Below are 19,097 nucleotides of genomic sequence, written 5' to 3'. Positions count from 1 at the left end.
GAACAGGAGGGGAATGGGCTTGTTAAAGGGCAGAGACTGGCAGGACAAGGGGCTGGAGTGAAGCTGGAGGAGGGAAGGGGGAGAGGAGAGACTGGGGGGAAGTTCTTTGCAGAGAGAGTGGTGAGGGGCTGGAAGGGGCTGCCCAGAGAGGGGGTGGGTGCCCCATCCCTGGGGGTGTCCAAGCCCAGGTTGGATGGGGCCCTGGGCAACCTTCTGTAGCTCCAGGAGGTTGGTGTCCCCTGTGGCAGGGGGTTGGAGCTCGGTGACCCTTGGGGTCCCTCCCAACCCAGACCATCCTATGATTACTTTGATCAGCTTTAGGATTTTAGTTGATATAGCAGGAGGGAAAATAATATTTACATATGATAATATATTTAATTTATATAATCACTCACCTTTTTTCATTTAAAAAGGCTGAAGAGCCACGAGCTTTGCTTCCCCTGTGCCTCCTGCTTCCCTGGGACTTGTGGGATCAGATCTTTTCCAGATCTTCCATGTAGGAATTCCAGATAGTAAAAAATAAGGGGATTTTATTAGTAAAAAAATAAGAGGGTTTTTTGAGAGTTGCTGCATCAGGGAAACTAATTTTTAAGGATCTGGGGGGGGGGGGGGAATAATTGATGGGGGGGTAGAATTCAATAATTGTTGGCTTTATGATTTAATGTTTTATGGTTTAATGCCCACAGGTGGCTCTCATACAAGGGCTTGGTCTGGAGCTTGGGGCATCTCACTCCATAAGATGGACACTGGGCACCAGTGTGAATGAAAAGTTTGATTGTCATCCCAGTCCAGGCTCATCCAAGGAAAGTTGTGAGCAGCTGGGCTGCGTCTGGATGGTAAGGAAAAGCTCCTGGAAACCAAAGTGGGAAGCAGCAAGTTCAAAACTGTGACTCTCTCTCTCTGTTTCTTGGGTTTTGGTGGGTTTTTTTTTTCCTTCTGTTTTCTTTTGTCCATCTGGGTGGTCGAAGCCCTCAGGATGCTGCTTGTGGGAGGAGGAAGAACCCTTCCTCAACCTCCCCTCCTTGACCAGAGGGGCCAGGAGCAGGCATCCACCACGCTTTCCTGTTGGTGGTGGATAATTTGCACCCAAAACCCCCTCTTCTTCAAAGAGGTTGAGTCTCCCCACCTCTCCCTCCCTGCTGGTCCCCTCCAGGGAGTTGGGAGCCACCCGTGTCCATCGTTCAACAAGCCCACCAGGGTTCTCAAATCCCAGTTTTCCACCTGGGCAGCAGTTACCAGCTCCTCCTCTTTGCTTCTCAACCTACACCTGTTGGTGTGGAGACCCTCCAGCTGGGCTCCTGGCCGCATCCCTTTGGAGAGGAGCTGGTCCTTGTTCCCTTGAGGCATCTCACGAGGGGTTTCTGCTGCTTCCCAAAGCCTCTGCAGCCCCTGGCTCCTCTTGAGTGCTTACAGCACCGCTCCCTGTCCCCACTACATCTGGTTTGAAGCTCCCTTTGTAAGCCCAGCTGTTTGTGTGAGTAAAGCAGCACCAGAGCTGATGGAAACGTCTCATCTGACGTCACTAATGAGTTTTGGGCACATCCTCTTGAATGGGCAGAGAGCAAAGAGACTTCAGGGCATTTTTTGGGGGGTTTTGGGGTATTCTTTTAATGGGAGTGAGGTGAAGATCGTGGGATATTAAATCATTGTCACTTGGGATTGATACAGGACCGAGCAGCCTTGAACTTCAAGGGATTTTGGGGGTTATTTATGGGAGTGAGGTGAAGATTGTGGGATATTAAATCATTGTCACTTGGGATTGATACAGGACCGAGCAGCCTTGAACTTCAAGGGATTTTTGGGGTTATTTATGGGAGTGGGGTGAAGATCAGGGGATATTAAATCATTGTCACTTGGGATTGATACAGGACCGAGCAGCCTTTAATTAATTACACCTAAAGCAATGTGGATCTTGCTGGGCTCAGCCCTGTTTCTTTGCCCAAACATGAAGGTTTGGGCCAGTTTCTATTTTATTTATCTGGTAAAAGTGAGAGTTGTGGGATTCTTGCTGCTACACGGAAGGAAAGTCACCGATCAAGGGACTCCCTTAACCCCCTCCCATCCACAGGAAGATGCCTCCAGTGCTGGTGTCCCCTACTGCCACTACGACGGCTCTGACAACGGCTATTCCGCCGGTGACGTCACGTACACGTCGTCAGGCGTGACAGCCAGCCTCACCTTCAGCAAGAGCAGCCTCAGAGCCTACGGGAGGTCAACATCCCCCATCAGTACCCTCCGCCTGGAGGTGAAATACCACAGCAACCACATGCTGCAGTTTAAGGTGATGCAGAACTCCTCTGGGTTTAGTAACTGTACTTAAATGAGAAGGTAAAAGTACAGTAAGTAGTGATACAATACACACACTTAAATGTGTTTTAGTAGTATGAATGATGGAAGGAAGGAAATAAAGAAAGGCCCCCCAATACAAGAAGGATGTGGAACTGGTGGAGAGGGGTCAGAGGAGCCACAAGGATGCTCAGAGGGCTGGAGCACCTGCCCTACAAAGAGAGGCTGAGGGAGCTGGGCTGGGTCAGCCTGGAGAAGAGAAGGCTGTGGGGGGACCTCATTGCAGCCCCCCAGTCCCTGAAGGGAGCTTATAGGCAGGAGGGGATTCGACTTTTTAAAAGAGCAGATAATGGCAGGACAAGGGGGGATGGACTAAAGCTAAAGGAGGGAAGGGTTAGATTAGATATTAGGGGGAAGTTTTTTACAGAGAGAGTGGTGAGGGGCTGGAAGGGGCTGCCCAGAGAGGTAGTGGATTCCCCGTCCTTGGGGGTGTCCAAGGCCAGGTTGGATGGGGCCCTGGGCAACCTTGTGTAGCTCCAGCCCTGGAGGTTGGTGGCCCTGCCTGTGGCAGGGGGTTGGAGCTCTGGGACCCTTGGGGTCCCTCCCAACCCAGACCATTCTATGATTCATTCTGTGTGTAATTCCTGCTCCAAACAAAACCCCCACAACCCCTTAAGGGGGGGGTTCTCTATTTCCTACCCCAAATACTTTTTGAAGGGTGTTGAGGAAGAATACGTGTTGAGAGCAGGCGTCTGCCTCAGCAAATACAGAGAATAACTTGTGCCAAGTCAGATTTCCTCTGGTGGGAGGTGAGGAAACGACTGAACCGGGTCCGACCCGGGTCGCCGACTGTAGATTCGCTCCCGTCAGCCCACAGGAACACCAGGAAGGGCTGTTGCTGCTGCTGCTTGGGGGTTTTACCGTGAGCTCTTGAAGATGTCGCTTGCTGATGTGTGATGATGGATGATGATGGATGTATAAGACAATCATTCCCCTCCCCCCACAGATTTATGACTATGCAAACAAGCGATACGAGGTGCCGGTACCGCTCAATCTCCCCACGTCTCCAGAGAGCACAGAGGAGAGTAGACTGTACGATGTGATGGTCCAGAGCAAACCCTTTGGCATCCAGGTTCGACGCAGGAGCACAGGAACAGTGATGTAAGCCAGGCTGGCTTCCTTTTGCTCCCTTAATTTGGCTTTTAATGGGGTTTCATCTCATTTTGTCTCTGTGGCTCTCAGGTCTCCCCTCTCTCTGGCTCTCAGGTCTCCCCCCTCCCTGTGGCTCTCAGGTCCCCCCTCTCTGTGGCTCTCAGGTCTCCCCTGTGTGGCTCTCAGGTCCCCCCTGTGTGGCTCTCAGGGCTCCCCTCTCTGTGGCTCTCAGGGCTCCCCTCTCTGTGGCTCTCAGGTCCCCTCTCTGTGGCTCTCAGGTCTCCCCCCCCCTCTGTCTCTCAGGTCTCCCCCCTCTCTGGCTCCCAGGTCTCCCCCCTCTGTGGCTCCCAGGTCTCCCCCCTCTGTGGCTCTCAGGTCTCCCCCCTCTCTGGCTCTCAGGTCTCCCCCCTCTCTGGCTCCCAGGTCCCCCCTCTCCGTGGCTCTCAGGTCCCCCCTCTCCGTGGCTCTCAGGTCCCCCCTCTCCCTGGCTCTCAGGTCCCCCCTCTCCCTGGCTCCCAGGTCTCCCCTCTCCCTGGCTCCCAGGTCTCCCCTCTCCCTGGCTCCCAGGTCTCCCCTCTCCCTGGCTCCCAGGTCTCCCCTCTCCCTGGCTCTCAGGTCTCCCCTCTCCCTGGCTCTCAGGTCTCCCCTCTCTCTGGCTCTCAGGTCTCCCCCCTCTCTGGCTCTCAGGTCCCCCCTCTCTGGCTCTGTGAACCCACCTCACTGATTCCTTTTGTAATTTTCCACCTCACTTTAATGACTTCCCATTATTTCTTCCCTTTTCTTTCTTCTCTTCCCTCCTTCTCCTTTTATTTCCTACCAAAAACACATTTTCCAGCCTGTTCTAAGCGCCGTGGCCCCAATTTTTGTCCCCATCCTCTAAAACACCCCCATCTCCCAGATACCCACCTCTTCTCCAGTAGCAGCTGCTTGACCTTACCATAAATAGGAGAACGCCAACCCAAAAGAAGGATGGAGAAAGTGATCTGAGCAAGAACCTGATTTTTTTGGGGGGTGGGTTTTTTTTAATGCAGCTCCCAATTCTCTGGGAGCCACAACAATTTCCTGCACTTCCTAAAGTTCCCCTTAGGTGGCCACAGAGTTATTTAAGAAGCAGCTTTGTGTATCTTCCTGGTGGTGTGTGGGGTGGGTTTTTTTTTTTGATTTAAAGTATTTCTTTGCCATTCTTTAGTCCAAATTGAATTGTAAATTGGGCTCCTTTTCTTGTTGTGCCAACCAAATTACTCATCCCACAACTCAACCTCCCGTGGCGCCAGCGGTCAGGTGAGCGCTCCTGGAGCGTGACTCTGTTTCTAGCAGGGAGAAAAGCTGCTTCAACATCATCTGCACACAGAAATAGGCATTAAACTTACAAAACCACCCAGTCCTAATGTTGTTTTAGGTTTTTCTTGACAACTGCAGCGGGATTATTCCAACTTCTGTGAACAGCGAGATGCTTAAAGGATTAAAAAAAGCTGCCATGAGGACCAGCTGTGCCCTGTGTGCTGTAACTTCGGTTTCCTCTCCCTCTTCCTTTCAGCTGGGACTCTCAGCTGCCGACTTTCACCTTCAGTGACATGTTCATCCAGATCTCCACCCGTTTAGCCTCCCAGTATTTGTACGGGTTTGGTGAGACCGAGCACACCAGGTACCGGCGGGACATGAACTGGCACACCTGGGGAATGTTCAACAGGGACCAGCCTCCTGGAGTAAGTTGGGATGGGGTGTGGGAGGGGGGAAACCCCCCCCCCCAAATCCCCATTTTGCTTTCTCTGCTGGAATTTCTGAGTTTTATGTTGTGTCAGGCTTTTTACTGGGGGGCTGTTGCAACGAGGACGCGGTCACTGGCTGTACGATTCAGAGAGGGTTGATTTACACCAGGTAGAAGGTAGAACTTTATGATGAGGGTGGTGTTGGCACAGGCTTCCCAAAGAGGTGGTGGATGCCCCATCCCTGGAAATATTCCAGGTGTGTCTGGACAGGGCTTCTGAGCCACCTGATCTAGTTGAGGATGTCCCTGCTTATGGCAGGGGTGGGGTAGACTGGGAAACTGGAAGATGGAAAGGAATATTCTCCTGGTGGGGTAGACTGGGAAACTGGAAGCTGGAAAGGAATTTCTCCTGGTCAGGGTTGCCTGCTGGGTGTCCCACAGGCGACGTTCTTCGTTGTGTGTCTAATCATTTGTTAAACTCCTGATTGATAACAGATAACTTACTGACCGATGCCAATACCTGGATGCTTCTGATGCCTTTCTGATAGAAACCACTCCTTTCTTTTGCAGTACAAGATGAATTCCTACGGTTTCCAGCCGTTCTACATGAGCCTTGAGGAAGATGGCAACGCCCATGGAGTCCTCCTGCTCAACAGCAACGCAATGGGTATAAAAAAAAACACAGGCTAAAACTTCACTTTTGTGGTTATTTCTCAGCGTGTTGTACTTCAGTGTTCAGCTCCTGCCTTACCCAGGCATCTTGTTGCCTCCTTGGGCTTTCTCTCTCTGTCTCAGATGTCACCTTTCAGCCCACGCCTGCCCTGACGTATCGCACGACTGGGGGAATCCTGGACTTCTACATGGTTTTGGGCCCAACACCAGAGCTCGTTGTGCAAGAATACACTGCGGTACGACCCCCCCCTTACTGCAGATACAGAGTGGAGGGGTGGAACTCTCTCATCCTTGGGGGTCCCTTCCAATTGGGGGGGAGGGGCCATTCTATGGGTTGGGTTGGTTGGTTTGCTTTCCTTTTTAAATTACCTTTTGGTGTTGGGGCTGGGGGGGGGGGTGTTGTTGTTGTTGTTGTTTTGTTTTCACCTCGTTTACACTGAGTATTCCTCCTTTTCCAATTCCAGCTGGTTGGGCGCCCAGTTATGCCACCCTACTGGGCCCTGGGCTTCCAGTTGTGCCGCTATGGATACGAAAACGACACAGAAATCGCCACGCTGGTAGAAGACATGAAAAAAGCCAACATACCCTATGTAGGTGGAGAGCCATGAACCCACCCTGACTTGGGTCACCCGAGCTTTAAGCTACAGCAGATTCCAATTCTACCTCAACCCCTCTCCCTCTAGCCTCTCAACCCTTCAGCTTGCTTGATTTTTCCTAGCTGGGCGATGAACGTGCTGATGGGTGATGTAATACAGGAGATGGCCAAGAAACCCCACTTATTTAGGGGTGTGGGGGGTTTCTTTCTGTGTGTGTGAACTGCAGGACATCCAGTATGCTGATATTGATTACATGGTGAGGCAGCTGGACTTCACCCTTAGCCCGCGCTTCGCCGGGTTACCGGCGCTGATTCAGAAAATGCAGCAGGAAGGAATGAGGTTCATCCTGATCCTGGTGAGTGGTGAAATTCTGCTCTCCAGTGGCAGTTCACAGAGCGGATTGCACAGCCTTCCTGCCTTTGAAGGGTGGGAGTAACAGGGTGTTACCTCTGATTTCAGGACCCAGCCATCTCTGCTAACGAAACCGACTACCCCTCCTTCACCAGAGGGGTGGAGAAGGATGTCTTCATTAAATGGCCCAACAGCGGCGACATTGTCTACGCCAAGGTGCTGCTCTTGAAAAGCTGATGATTTTACCCAAATCCAGCGTCGTGCCACCTCGGATGCTGGGGAGAAAACTTCTAATCATCTGATGTACATTCCCTGATTTAGTTGACACGTGGAGGTCATCTATGGCTTTGGTGTGGTGGTTGATGTAGCAGCAAAGCTTTATTGCTGTTGATTCTGATTTTTATTTATTTATTTTAACTTTTTTAACGAGTTGATACTCCTATTTTTATATCCATCTTAACTTCCCCTTCTTCCTAGTTCATACCCAGCTTAAAACCCCCTTCTTCCTACTTCATACCCAGCTTAAAACCCCCTTCTTCCTACTTCATACCCAGCTTAAAACCCCCTTCTTCCTACTTCATACCCAGCTTAAAACCCCCTTCTTCCTACTTCATAACCAGCTTAACTCCTCCTCCTTTCCTAGTTTACCTCCAGCTCTTCTCCTCCTCCTTTCCTAGTTTACATCCAGCTTAACTCCTCCTCCTTTCCTAGTTTACCTCCAGCTCTTCTCCTCCTCCTTTCCTAGTTTACATCCAGTTTAACTCCTCCTCCTTTCCTAGTTTACCTCCAGCTTAACTCCTCCTTCTTCCTAACAGGTCTGGCCAGATCTTCCCAACGTAGTAGTTAATGACTCGCTGGATTGGGATACCCAGGTGGAGGTAAATGCTGATATCATTTTAATGACCAATAAAGAGACAGAGAGCATCAAGTTTATTCAGGTTTATAGCAGTGAATTGGCTGATAACATTTAATCTGAGAAGCTGGATGCAGAAAGTGATCCCTTTTTTACTACCAGAGCATCAAAACAAACCCTAAACAACATCAGAGTGGCAGAAACTCTCCATCCTTTCTGCCCAGAGGGTCTGAAAAATGCAGCAAAACCATTAAGATTTTTTTTTTAAGGCCAAATTGCAGCGTTTTAGTTACTTTTCCAGTTCTTTCACTTTATCTTTTATCTTCTCACCCCCTTCCCACAGCTCTACCGAGCGTACGCCGCCCTCCCAGACTTCTTCCGCAACTCCACGGTCGAGTGGTGGACGAGAGAAATCAGGGAGGTCTACGATAACCCCCGCAACGCGTCACAGAGCTTGAAGTTTGATGGGCTGTGGATTGTAAGTGTCTCCAAAAAAAAACCCACAACCCCACCCTCTTCCCTATGAATTTCATGCTTCAGTCTTTGGGAATCTGCCTAACGAAGGGAATTGCTCGTTGGGAAAATACCCCCCCGGTGAGGAGGCGCGATGAGGGGTCCTGAAAAGCTGAACTTGCTTTTGATGTCGCAGAGGGAAGGAGACGTTAGGTGTGCAGACAGGAACAGCTGAAAGGAAGCGACTAGCCAAGCTCCAAGAGGCTTTTGCTCACCTGTTGCTGTGCTTCGTGATTTCAGGACATGAATGAACCTTCCAGTTTCGTTCACGGTTCCGTCAGTGGCTGCAGAGACCAAGAGCTCAACTTCCCACCATACGTACCCCGTAAGTCTGCTCGCTGCTCTCAGAGATGGGAACGTTTTGGGGTCGCTCTGGTTGGCCAAGAACCTCTCACGTGCCTGAAGTGGTATAAAAAAAAAGGAGGGAAATCTAAAATTCAAGTTTTTTCTTGTTAAATTTGCTTTTTTGGGGTTTTTTTTTGGCTTAGATTTCGGTATCTCTTTTCTATCTGGGGGCTTTACTTTGGGATGTGGTCAAAGATTTGGCTTTCAGGGTTTCTCACAGTTCTTCCAGATGAAAAATGCAACAAGTGACTAAAACTTTCAGCAGCATCCTTGTGCCTCCTCTGATTGCAGGTTACTCTTACCTACAGCTGTAAGGGCTAATCGGAGGAGTAGTCTTGCAGTACTTACTCTTCTTAGCAGGGCTTTACTTGAGCATGGCTGTGGAGAAGTATTAATGGGCAGTAACTCCTTGATGCATGACCAGAATAATTCCTGATGTGCTTTAAATGTGACTTCTGAGGGTAAACAGTTGATGTGGTAGATTTGCAGTATTTTCTGAGTTAGGAAATATTCTGGTTTATCTTGGGTCCTTTTTGGGAAGAAGGATCAATAACTGAGTTCATTCTTTGTCTTGCAAACCCAGGTATTTACACAGGAGCACCAGGAATTCCAGAATTCCCTAAATTTTTCAGCATTTCCTTGATTTTTTTTTTTAAATCCAGTTTGTGAAAACCTGAGATGTTTCCATTAAAATAAAAGAAATGAGGATGCAAATACATGACAGGGAGTGAAGAGCGATGAAGATGATGCAGATAACAGGGAAAACAACTTGTTAAAATTCTTACTGGGTAGAAATGGTTAAAAATCCAAGTGTCCTTTTATTCCCTTTCCAATAGAGTTGGCATCCAGGTCGGAAAGCCTGCCTTCCAAGACACTCTGCATGGAAGCCCAACAGTACCTCCCCGACGGTACCCCGGTGCGTCACTACGATGTCCACAACCTTTATGGATGGTCCCAAACAAAACCCACCCTTGAGTAAGTTGATTCTTGTTGTTGTTGTATCCAAAACATGTGGCAAATGAATATTCAGTGTCTCTGTTCTCATGATGTAAAAGTTTAATGAGTTTATTGAATATTTTATTTGTATGAGGAAAGGGGCTGAGGGAGCTGGGGCTGTTCTCCTGGAGAAGAGACTGAGAGGGAATCTGATCAGTGGGGATCAATAGCTGAAGGGTGGGACATGGGCAGCCTCTTCTCAGTGTCTGTGGGGACAGGACAAGGGGCGATGGGCTCAAGTTGGAGCACAGGGAGTTCCCCACCAACGTGGGGAAGAACTTCTTCCCGGTGAGGATGAGGGAGCCCTGGGACAGGCTGCCCAGGGGGTGTGGAGTCTCCTTCTCTGGAGAGATTCCAGCCCTGTGTGCCCTGTCCTAGGGACCCTGATTGGGCAGGGGGGGTTGGACTCTGTGTTCTCTGGAGGTCATGAGATGGAGAACATCCTGGGTTCACATTCTTAAGTCTGTCAAGAAATAATTCCTCCTATTCTAAGGAGCACCATAACGTGCTACGTTAGGTACCACTGTGCATCGCGGGACTAGAGCATCAGAAGACACCATATCTGAAATACCATTAGAAAAGAGCATGTGGTGACTGGGTCATATATTAAAATATGATTTATTCATCACTTTAGGGCTTTAATTGGCATTTCAATGTGTTTTTCATGTGTGGGTCTTCATGGCCTGCAGAGGAATTCTAGGAAACGCGACAGCCGACGCGCACGCGGCCACAACCTATATTTTTAGCCAAAAAAAGTGCCAGAATCGGTTCTATTTCTGTTGCCATGCCTGAGGCCTCTTGCAACCAGTCCCTTTTAGCTCTCACCCTGTTGGTTTCTTCTCCCGTTTGCCATCCCAGTGCCCTGAGGAGTATCACAGGAGAGCGAGGAATCGTCGTCACCCGTTCGACCTACCCCAGCAGTGGAAAATGGTCAGGACATTGGCTGGGGGACAACACTGCAGCCTGGAATCAGCTGGATAAATCCATCATCGGTGTGTTGACACAACCTGTCACCAATTTATTCTAGGTTTCTTCTGGGTTTTCTTCCTAATTGTGTTTTTTTTTCAAGGCAAACTGGGCTAACTTGGTCCAGGAATGGGAATTTAGGGCCAAGTTCTTGGGTGGCCACGTCCTCCTCAGGAAAGACAGGTCCACAAGGAGAGGAGGTGGAGTTGCTACACACTGGGAGGGGTGGCTGACACACCAGCAAGGCAGGCTGGAGAGTTGGGCAGGGAGAAGGTTAATGAGGTTGAACAAGGGCTCAAGGGACACTCTGGGGAAGAACAACCCCAGGTACCAGTATAGGTTGGGGACTGGGCTGTTGGGGAGCAGCGTAGGTGAGAGGGACCTGGGGGACAGCAGGGTGACCGTGACCAGCCCTGTGCCCTCCTGACTAAGACAACTGATGGCATCCTGGGGTGTATTAGAAGGGGGGTGGTTAGTAGGTCAAGAGAGGTCCTACTCCTGCTCTACTCTGCCCTGCTGAGACCACACCTGGAATATATGGTCCAGTTCTGGGCCCCTCAGCTCAAGAAGGACCTAGAACTCCTTGAAAGAGCCCAGCACAGGACCACCAAGATGATTAAAGGAGTAGAACACCTTCCTTATGAGGACAGGCCCCTTTTTTTCCTCCTTATCCCCTGTTTAAAACAACTCTTCATGGTTTCTAGAAGACTTAGGTTTGATAGCACGGGTTTGAGCACCACGTTGCCCTCAAGTTCACCCCCTGCAGTCTCCCTGCTGCCCAAATTCTGCTGCTTAAGAACCGTTTTTCCTTGGGGAATTCTAGAAATCAGTTTATTTTCCTCATCCCAAGTTGTATGGTCTGCACAACACTCTTAATACCAATTAAAAAGCCGCGGTACTTTTTCATTATTGAATTATATCTCTTTTTTCCCTCGCAGGTATGATGGAGTTCAGTCTCTTTGGGATATCTTATGTAAGCTCCTGAGTTCTTGCCTTGTGTTTCAGTAAGATTCATTAACAAGGAAGCACAGTGTTGCCACCGGGTTTCATTCTCTCCTTCACGTTTTCAGACAGGAGCGGATATCTGCGGCTTCTTCGGCGACTCGGAGTACGAGCTGTGCGCTCGCTGGATGGAGCTGGGCGCCTTTTACCCCTACTCAAGGAACCACAACGGGAAAGGATCCAAGGTGGGGGTGCCTCTCCCACCTTATTTTCCCATATTTCCCCCCCAATTTCCTCCTATTTTCATTGCCCATAGGCTGTCTTGAGGTGAACACACCACATCCGCACAAGAAGGCGACGTTTCTCTCTCACGTCTCCCAACTCTACTCCAACCCACCCATCTCTTCAAGGCTAAAATAATTGGGGGTTATTTTAGTATTTAGTTTTTTATTCCAACATTCCCTATTGGTATGGAAGAACTACTTATTATGTATCAATATTCAGTATTGGTCCCGAAATAATTCGGTGTCAGCACTGAAATAATTCAGTGTCATCTGCAACCTGACTGAGGGAACATCCTATCCCTTCATCCAGGTCACTGATAAAGATGTTGGTGTCCCTGCCTGTGGCAGGGGGGTTGGAGCTCTCTGATCCTTGGGGTCCCTTCCAACCCAGACCATTCTATGATTCTATGAACTGGACCCAGGACTGAGCCCTGGGGGTGCCACTTGTGCCCAGCCTCCAGCTGGGTTTGGCTCCATTCACCACCACTACTCCTGTCTGGATAATGATGGGCTCTTTTTCATGTCATTCAGAGACAAGATCCTGTTGCCTGGAACTCAACATTTGAAGAACTTTCCAGGCATGTCCTAAACATAAGATACACCCTCTTACCTTACCTCTACACCTTGATGTTTCATGCCAACGCTCACGGCAGCACCGTCATCCGCCCTCTGCTCCACGAGTAAGTGTGTGTGTGGGGGGGGTCCTGTTAATTAAGGGCTGTCTGTTAATTAAGGGCTGTCTGTTAATCATAAATTTCTACAGAAATCCATAGAATTTCCAGAACCCTCAAAAATAAAAAGGGGCTTCAACAAGAAAACATCCCAGGATCGGTTGGCACTGAGGATTTTGGGGTATCCCGGGCTCCATCAGGGAGGGGATGGTCAGAGGAGGGACATGGAGATGCTCAGAGGGCTGGAGCAGTCTATGATCCTCTCTGATTCTCTGATTTTTTTGACCACTCTTTGGTTACTCCCACAGGTTTGTAGAAGACAAAACAACGTGGGAAATCTATAAACAGTTCCTCTGGGGACCAGCGCTGCTCATCAGCCCCGTCCTGGAACAGGTGAAACACCAGAGGGGGGGGAAAAAACCTGGGAAAAGAAAATCAGCCAACATTCAGAATTCACCTCAAATCACTCCCCATCCCTTTTACCTCTTCAATTTTTGGCTTTAGGGGAGTTAAACCCCAAAATGTTTCATTCCAGGGGGCTACACAAGTGAACGCCTACTTGCCAGATGCCCGCTGGTACGATTACCACACTGTAAGTTACTTTAAAAACAGTATTAGATCTCTTTTCCCTTGATATTCTTTTACTCTTTAGCTTCTCCAAATATTTATTGGGGGGTTTTAACTGTTTTAAGAGGGAATGGAGGAAGATGAAGGGTTTTTACAAACCTTTTTAGAGCCTTGGAGCCTCACTCTGTTTAACCAGGGTGGTGTGATTTGTTTTAGATACACAGAATTTCAGGGTTTTTATCTCAATAAATAGGTAGTTTAGTATTAAAAAAAAGGATGAAATTTGTGTTTATCTACGTCTTTTTAAATTTTAATTCTGAAGAAAAACTTAAAATGAAGGTGACACTGCCCTTTTGTGTCTTGTTTTTGGAAAAAACAATCCTCATTAGGATGAGTATGTTGGTGCTGGGGGACAGTTCAGGAACTTATCGGCTCCTTTGGGACACATCAACCTCCATATCCGAGGAGGTTACGTCCTCGCCCGGCAGAGCCCGGCCAACACTACGGTTTACAGGTATGAGTGAGGAGGGGTTGATGCATTAGAGGTGAATTTTGATCATGAAACAGTGCTGGGAAAACACAAACTGCCCCAGGGCTCAGTCCTGGGCCCAGTCCTGTTCAACATCTTTTATCAGTGACCTGGGGGAAGGGAGGGGACGTTCCCTCAGTGGGTCTGGGGGTGACACTGAGCTGGGACAGGGTGTGGATCTGCCTGAGGGTGGGGAAGGTCTTCAGAGGGGTCTGGACAGGCTGGATCCATGGGCTGAGCCCAGTGGGATGAGGTTTAACAAGGCCAAGGGCAGAGTCCTGCCCATGGGACACAACAACCCCCTGCAGAGCTCCAGGCTCGGGGAGACTGGCTGGAGAAATGGCAGGAGAGAAGGACCTGGGGGTGTTGGGGGGCTGCAGGATGAACATGAGCTTGTAGTGTGCCCAGGGGTCAGGAAAGCCAGTGGCATCCTGGCTTGTGTCAGGAATAGTGGGGCCAGTAGGGCTGGGGAGGGGATTGTGCCCCTGGACTGGGCACTGGGGAGGCTGCACCTTGAGTGCTGGGTCCAGTTCTGGGATCCAAGAAGGACATGGGGGTCCTGGAGCGAGTGCAGAGAAGGGCAACCAGGCTGGGGAAGGGGCTGGAGGGCAAATTGTCTGAGGAGCAGCTGAGGGAGCTGGGGGTGTTGAGCCTGGAGAAGAGGAGGCTGAGGGGAGCCCTTCTCCCCACCTCCCCTGCCCTGCCAGGAGGGTGCAGAGAGGTGGGCGATGGTCTCTGCAGCCAGGGGCCAGGAGATGGGACAAGGGGCAATGGGCTCAAGCTGCCCCAGGGCAGGGGCAGAGCAGATGGGAGGGGAAAGTCCTTCCCTGGCAGAGTTGTGGGGCTGTGGCACAGGGGCCTGGAGCAGGGTCAGGGCCTGGCCCAGGCTGCCCAGGGACGGGGCTGCGTCCCCACTCCTGGGGTGTTTAACAAGGGGAGATGAGGTGCTCAGGGCCCTGGTTCAGCTCAGGAGGGGGATGTGGGGCCTGGTGCCCTTCCCAGGTCTCCTCCAGCCTGGTGACTCCGGGTCTTCCCCTTCCCCAGCCGCAGAAACCCGCTGGCGCTGACGGTGGCGCTGAACGAGAGTCAGGGGGCCGAGGGGCAGCTCTACTGGGACGACGGCGTCAGCATCGGTGCGTGGGGAGGGGGCAGTGGGCCTGGAGCTGGGGGTGCAGCGACAACCCCCCCTCGGGCTCGGGGGGTGACAACTTTTAAAAAAGAACATGGGTTTAAAAATCGTTATTTAAAATATGGTTTTTAAAATACGATTTTAAGAACATGATTTTTAAATAGGATTTTTAAAAAATCTTTTAAGAAATATTAAGAACATGATTTTAAAATATTTTTAAAAATAATATTTAAAAATATTTAAATAATATGATTTTAAAATATTTTTAAATATGATTTTAAAATATGATTTTAAGAATAGGATTTTAAATATTATTCTAAAATATTTTTAAATATCATATTTTAAAATATTTTTTAAAAGAACATGATTTTAAAAAACTTTATTTAAAATATGATTTTAAGAATATGATTTTTAGATATGATTTTTAAAAATGGTTTCAAAAATATGATTTTAAAATCTTTTTAAAAGAACATGATTTAAAAATCTGTATTTAAAATATGATTTTAAGAATATTATTTTAAAATATGATTTTTAAAATCTTTTAAGAAATAGGATTTTAAGATTATGATTTTAAAATATGATTTTTAAATATAATTTCAAAAATACGATTTTAAAAATCTTTTAAAAGAGAACATTATTTAAAAAATCTTTATTTAAAATATTATTTGAAGAATATGATTTTAAAATATGATTTTAAAAATCTTTTTTAAAAGAACATGATTTTAAAAATCTTTATTTAAAATATGATTTTAAGAATATGATTTAAAAATATGATTTTAAAATATGATTTTAAAAATCTGATTTCAAAAATATGATTAAAATATTTTTAAAAGAACATGATTTTTAAAATCTTTATTTAAAATATGATTTTAAGAATATTATTTTTAATATATGATTTTAATATGATTTTTAAATATTATTTTTAAAATCTTTTAAGAAATATTATTTTAAGAATATGATTTTTTAAAATATTTTTTAAAAGAACATATTTTTTAAAAAATCTTTTTAAAAAGAATATGAGTTTTAAAATCTTTTAGAAAGAACATTATTTTTTAGACATCTCTTAAAAATATGATTTTTAAAAAGGACATTTTTTAATCGTATTTCCCCTGCGCCGGTCACGAACACAGCCCCAGGTGCTGCTTTGCCCAGGCGCTGCAGGATCTCTCCCCCTCACACGCGTGTCTCAGTTTCTCCATTAATTAAAGTCATTAATTCTCTCGGGTGCTTTTGTTCTCTGCCCACCAGACGCCTACGAGAACCACGCGTATCTGCTCTGCTCCTTCGCTGCCAGCAAGGTGGGTGGCGCGGGGACCCCGCACGGGGGCCGCCATGGAGCTGGGTGGGGAGGGAGTAACGACTGTACCAGGAGGAGTAATTATCATGATGATTATTGGCACTGTCAGCGTGCTGGGTTTCATTTTCCTTCCTTGGGAAGCAATTGGGAATTCAGTTGGGAATGGAGTGGGAATTCAATTGGGAATTCAGTTGGGAATGGAGCAGGAATTCAACTGGGAATTGGGAATTCAATTGGGAATTCAATTGGGAATTAGGAATTAAATGGGGAATGGAGTAGGAATTAAATTAGGAGTTAAATTAGGAATGGAGTTAGGAATTAGGACTTAAATTAGGAATTAGGAAGGGAGAAGAACTGATTAGCACTCACTGATTAGCACTAACGAAGGGAGAATAGGTAGAATTGGGTACAGAGTAAGTAACAAAACCGTAACCTCGTTAGCGACCTCACATCAGGTCAGCTGCTCCCAGAAATGCTTCCCTGCTCACACGTGGTGTTTTTAGGTCTGGAACATGGAGAGTTGGGCAAATCCAGCCTTAAATATTTTTGGCATTGGAAGTGGCAATTAAAAACACGGATAATTAAAATATATATTTTAATGTCTTTAGATATTTATGCATATTATTTTCATATATATAACTTATATATAAAATTTTAACAATATTTATAAAGTTATATATTATTTTTACTATAAAATTATCTATAAAACTTACAAATATATTTATATATAACATTTATATAGAAAATAGATATTTAGATTTTAAAAATAATAGAAAATAGGTATCTATAAATAGATGTCTATATTAAAATATGTAAATTATATATTGTTTAATATGAATTTTATGTATAAAATAGATATTAAATATAAAAATTTATAAAAATTATATATCTATATATAAATAATATATAAAAATTATTCTATATATGAAAAATTAGTGGAATTCCTGCAGGATTTGAGCAGTAACCAGCGGATGCACAGAAATCTTTCTGCTGAAGACAGTAGTTTGAGAAACTCCTTAGGATTTCAGGAACCTTCTTAGGAGGAGGGGAAAGCTGGAGGCTCAAGTGGGCGCAAAGGGGCGCGGCGTGACACGTTGCGATGCGCGGCGGCCCGCGGATGGGTCCCTGATCCCCTTCCCCCCCTGTCTCCAGGGTGTTCTAGAGATAAAGGCTTCGCACCGTGGTTATTCTGACCCAAACAACTTGAAATTTGCTGAGATTAAAGTCCTGGGGGTGCCCTGGAGCGTGCGGGAGGCGACGGTGTCGCAGAACGGGGACGCCATCCAGTCCGCGCACAACGTGTCCTACGACGGCGCGAAACAGGTAACCCAGCAGCCTGTGGGGAGGCAGATCACGGGGCTGGGAGGGACCCCGGAGGTCAGTGAGCTCCACCGGCCTGTCCTCGACGTAAAGGGCCCCGGAGCTGGGCTCAGGGTGCGTCCCCCCCAGGGCTGGGCGCTCACAGCCACTCCCGTGGCCAGAATCCACGAAGCCTCCTGCTCGTGCTGTCCAACCACCCCCCACGAGCTTAAAACCAGTCAGGTCTCCATTTAATCTATTGTCTTTTCTGCAGAACTCAGCATTCTGAGCAGAGGTTTCCTCTGCCTCGCGGTGGAAACCGAGAGCTCTGTGATTATTGTCTGAAAGGAAAGGAAAACACATAGAAAATAGGAATAGTATAGGGAATGTCTATAGTGGCAGAGCATAATGTAATATATATGATATACAGTACAATAGGGCATAAGACGGGGTAAAAGCTAGGTAAAATCTGTAGAAAATAGGATGGGTTTAGGTAAATCTATATGAAAATAGCAAGGTTTTAGGGAGAATCTGTAGAAAATAGGATTGGTTTAGGTAAATCTATATGAAAATAGCAATTTTTAGGTAGAACCTGTTGAAAATAGGATGGTTTTAGGGAGAATCTGTAGAAAATAGGATGGTTTTAGGGAGAATCTGTAGAAAATAGGATGGTTTTAGGGAGAATCTATATGAAAATAGCAATGTTTCAGGTAGAATGTGTAGAAAATAGGATGGGTTTAGGTAGAATCTATATGAAAATAGCGATGTTTTAGGTACAATCTGTAGAAAATAGCAAGGTTTTAGGTAGAATTTGTTGAAAATAGGATGGGTTTAGGTAGAATCTGTAGAAAATAGCAGGGTTTTAGGTAGAATCTGTATGAAAATAGCAATGTTTTAGGTAGAATCTGTAGAAAATAGGATGGTTTTAGGTAGAATCTATATGAAAATAGCAATGTTTTAGGTAGAATCTGGTGAAAATAGGGTGGGTTTAGGTAGAATCTGTAGAAAATAGGATGGTTTTGGGTAGAATCTGTATGAAAATAGGATGGTTTTAGGTAGAATCTGTTGAAAATAGGATGGTTTTAGGTAAATCTATATGAAAATAGCAATGTTTTAGGTAGAATCTGTAGAAAATAGGGTGGTTTTAGGTAGAATCTGGTGAAAATAGGATGGGTTTAGGTAGAATCTGGTGAAAATAGGATAGTTTTAGGTAGAATCTGTAGAAAATAGGATGGTTTTAGGTAGAATCTGTATGAAAATAGCAATGTTTTAGGTAGAATCTGTAGAAAATAGGATGGTTTTAGGGAGAATCTGTAGAAAATAGGATGGTTTTAGGTAGAATCTGTAGTAGCAGAGTGTAATGTAACATATAACACACAGTATAATAGAGCATAAGGCAGTGTAACACAATACCACGTACAATACAGTCTAATGCAATACAATATAACCACAAATAAAGTGATTTAAAGTAAAGAGAAGGAATCTCTTGTTTTTCCCAGGTCCTGCAAATCACCAACCTCGCGCTCCAGCTGGGCCAAGACTACGCGGTTCGGTGGAGATGAAGCGACCGGCGCTGCGCCAGGGAAAGCTGAACCTCCTCACCCCTCCCCCTGCCCCCTCTTTTACTACTTAATTAAAATACTTTGCAGTAGAAGCATGTGCAGCCTGTGTGAGGTTACTGGGAAAGGGGTTGCGGGCTGGGTGGCGGCCCCGGGTCGCCGGCGCCCTCGTGAAGGGGAATTTGTTGGTTTCTACACAGAATGGTGCTTCAGGGCGCCTTGGCTCTTTGAAAATTAGAACAGGAGTGTGAAATGAGGTGATTTTCACTGAAGTCAGAGTTCTGGCTGATGTCCTGGCTGGGTTTGATTAAAAAATTGGGAGGAAATATGAGTAAACAGTGCAATAAATCCCAGAATCACAGGGGATGGGAGGGACCCCCAG

General features: G+C 46.7%; 1 protein-coding gene across 1 annotated transcript in view; it reads left to right on the top strand.

Annotated features, from left to right (window-relative positions):
* Positions 1-18,803, top strand: part of LOC311204657 (maltase-glucoamylase-like) — a gene marked incomplete at its 5' end in the record, with an annotated part of 38,953 nt that extends 20,150 nt beyond the window's left edge. Inside the window, 24 exons of the mRNA XM_084281054.1 lie at positions 687-836; positions 2,069-2,281; positions 3,293-3,447; positions 4,976-5,144; positions 5,717-5,813; positions 5,942-6,054; positions 6,283-6,408; positions 6,641-6,769; positions 6,874-6,981; positions 7,581-7,643; positions 7,962-8,096; positions 8,372-8,456; positions 9,313-9,451; positions 10,331-10,464; positions 11,377-11,411; positions 11,509-11,625; positions 12,196-12,344; positions 12,644-12,728; positions 12,871-12,927; positions 13,292-13,416; positions 14,476-14,564; positions 15,809-15,858; positions 17,010-17,180; positions 18,656-18,803. Of these exons, the coding sequence (XP_084137180.1) occupies positions 687-836; positions 2,069-2,281; positions 3,293-3,447; positions 4,976-5,144; positions 5,717-5,813; positions 5,942-6,054; positions 6,283-6,408; positions 6,641-6,769; positions 6,874-6,981; positions 7,581-7,643; positions 7,962-8,096; positions 8,372-8,456; positions 9,313-9,451; positions 10,331-10,464; positions 11,377-11,411; positions 11,509-11,625; positions 12,196-12,344; positions 12,644-12,728; positions 12,871-12,927; positions 13,292-13,416; positions 14,476-14,564; positions 15,809-15,858; positions 17,010-17,180; positions 18,656-18,718 (2,757 nt within the window). The 3' untranslated portion in view covers positions 18,719-18,803. The remainder of the gene's footprint in view (positions 1-686; positions 837-2,068; positions 2,282-3,292; positions 3,448-4,975; positions 5,145-5,716; positions 5,814-5,941; positions 6,055-6,282; positions 6,409-6,640; positions 6,770-6,873; positions 6,982-7,580; positions 7,644-7,961; positions 8,097-8,371; positions 8,457-9,312; positions 9,452-10,330; positions 10,465-11,376; positions 11,412-11,508; positions 11,626-12,195; positions 12,345-12,643; positions 12,729-12,870; positions 12,928-13,291; positions 13,417-14,475; positions 14,565-15,808; positions 15,859-17,009; positions 17,181-18,655) is intronic.
* Positions 18,804-19,097: the final 294 nt, after the last annotated feature.

This window comes from Gallinula chloropus (genome assembly GCF_964237585.1).
Source record: "Gallinula chloropus genome assembly, contig: HAP1_SCAFFOLD_260, whole genome shotgun sequence".
Taxonomy (NCBI): Eukaryota; Metazoa; Chordata; class Aves; order Gruiformes; family Rallidae; genus Gallinula; species Gallinula chloropus.
Note: the sequence above shows the minus strand (reverse complement) of the source record. Positions and strands in the feature narration are given on the sequence as shown.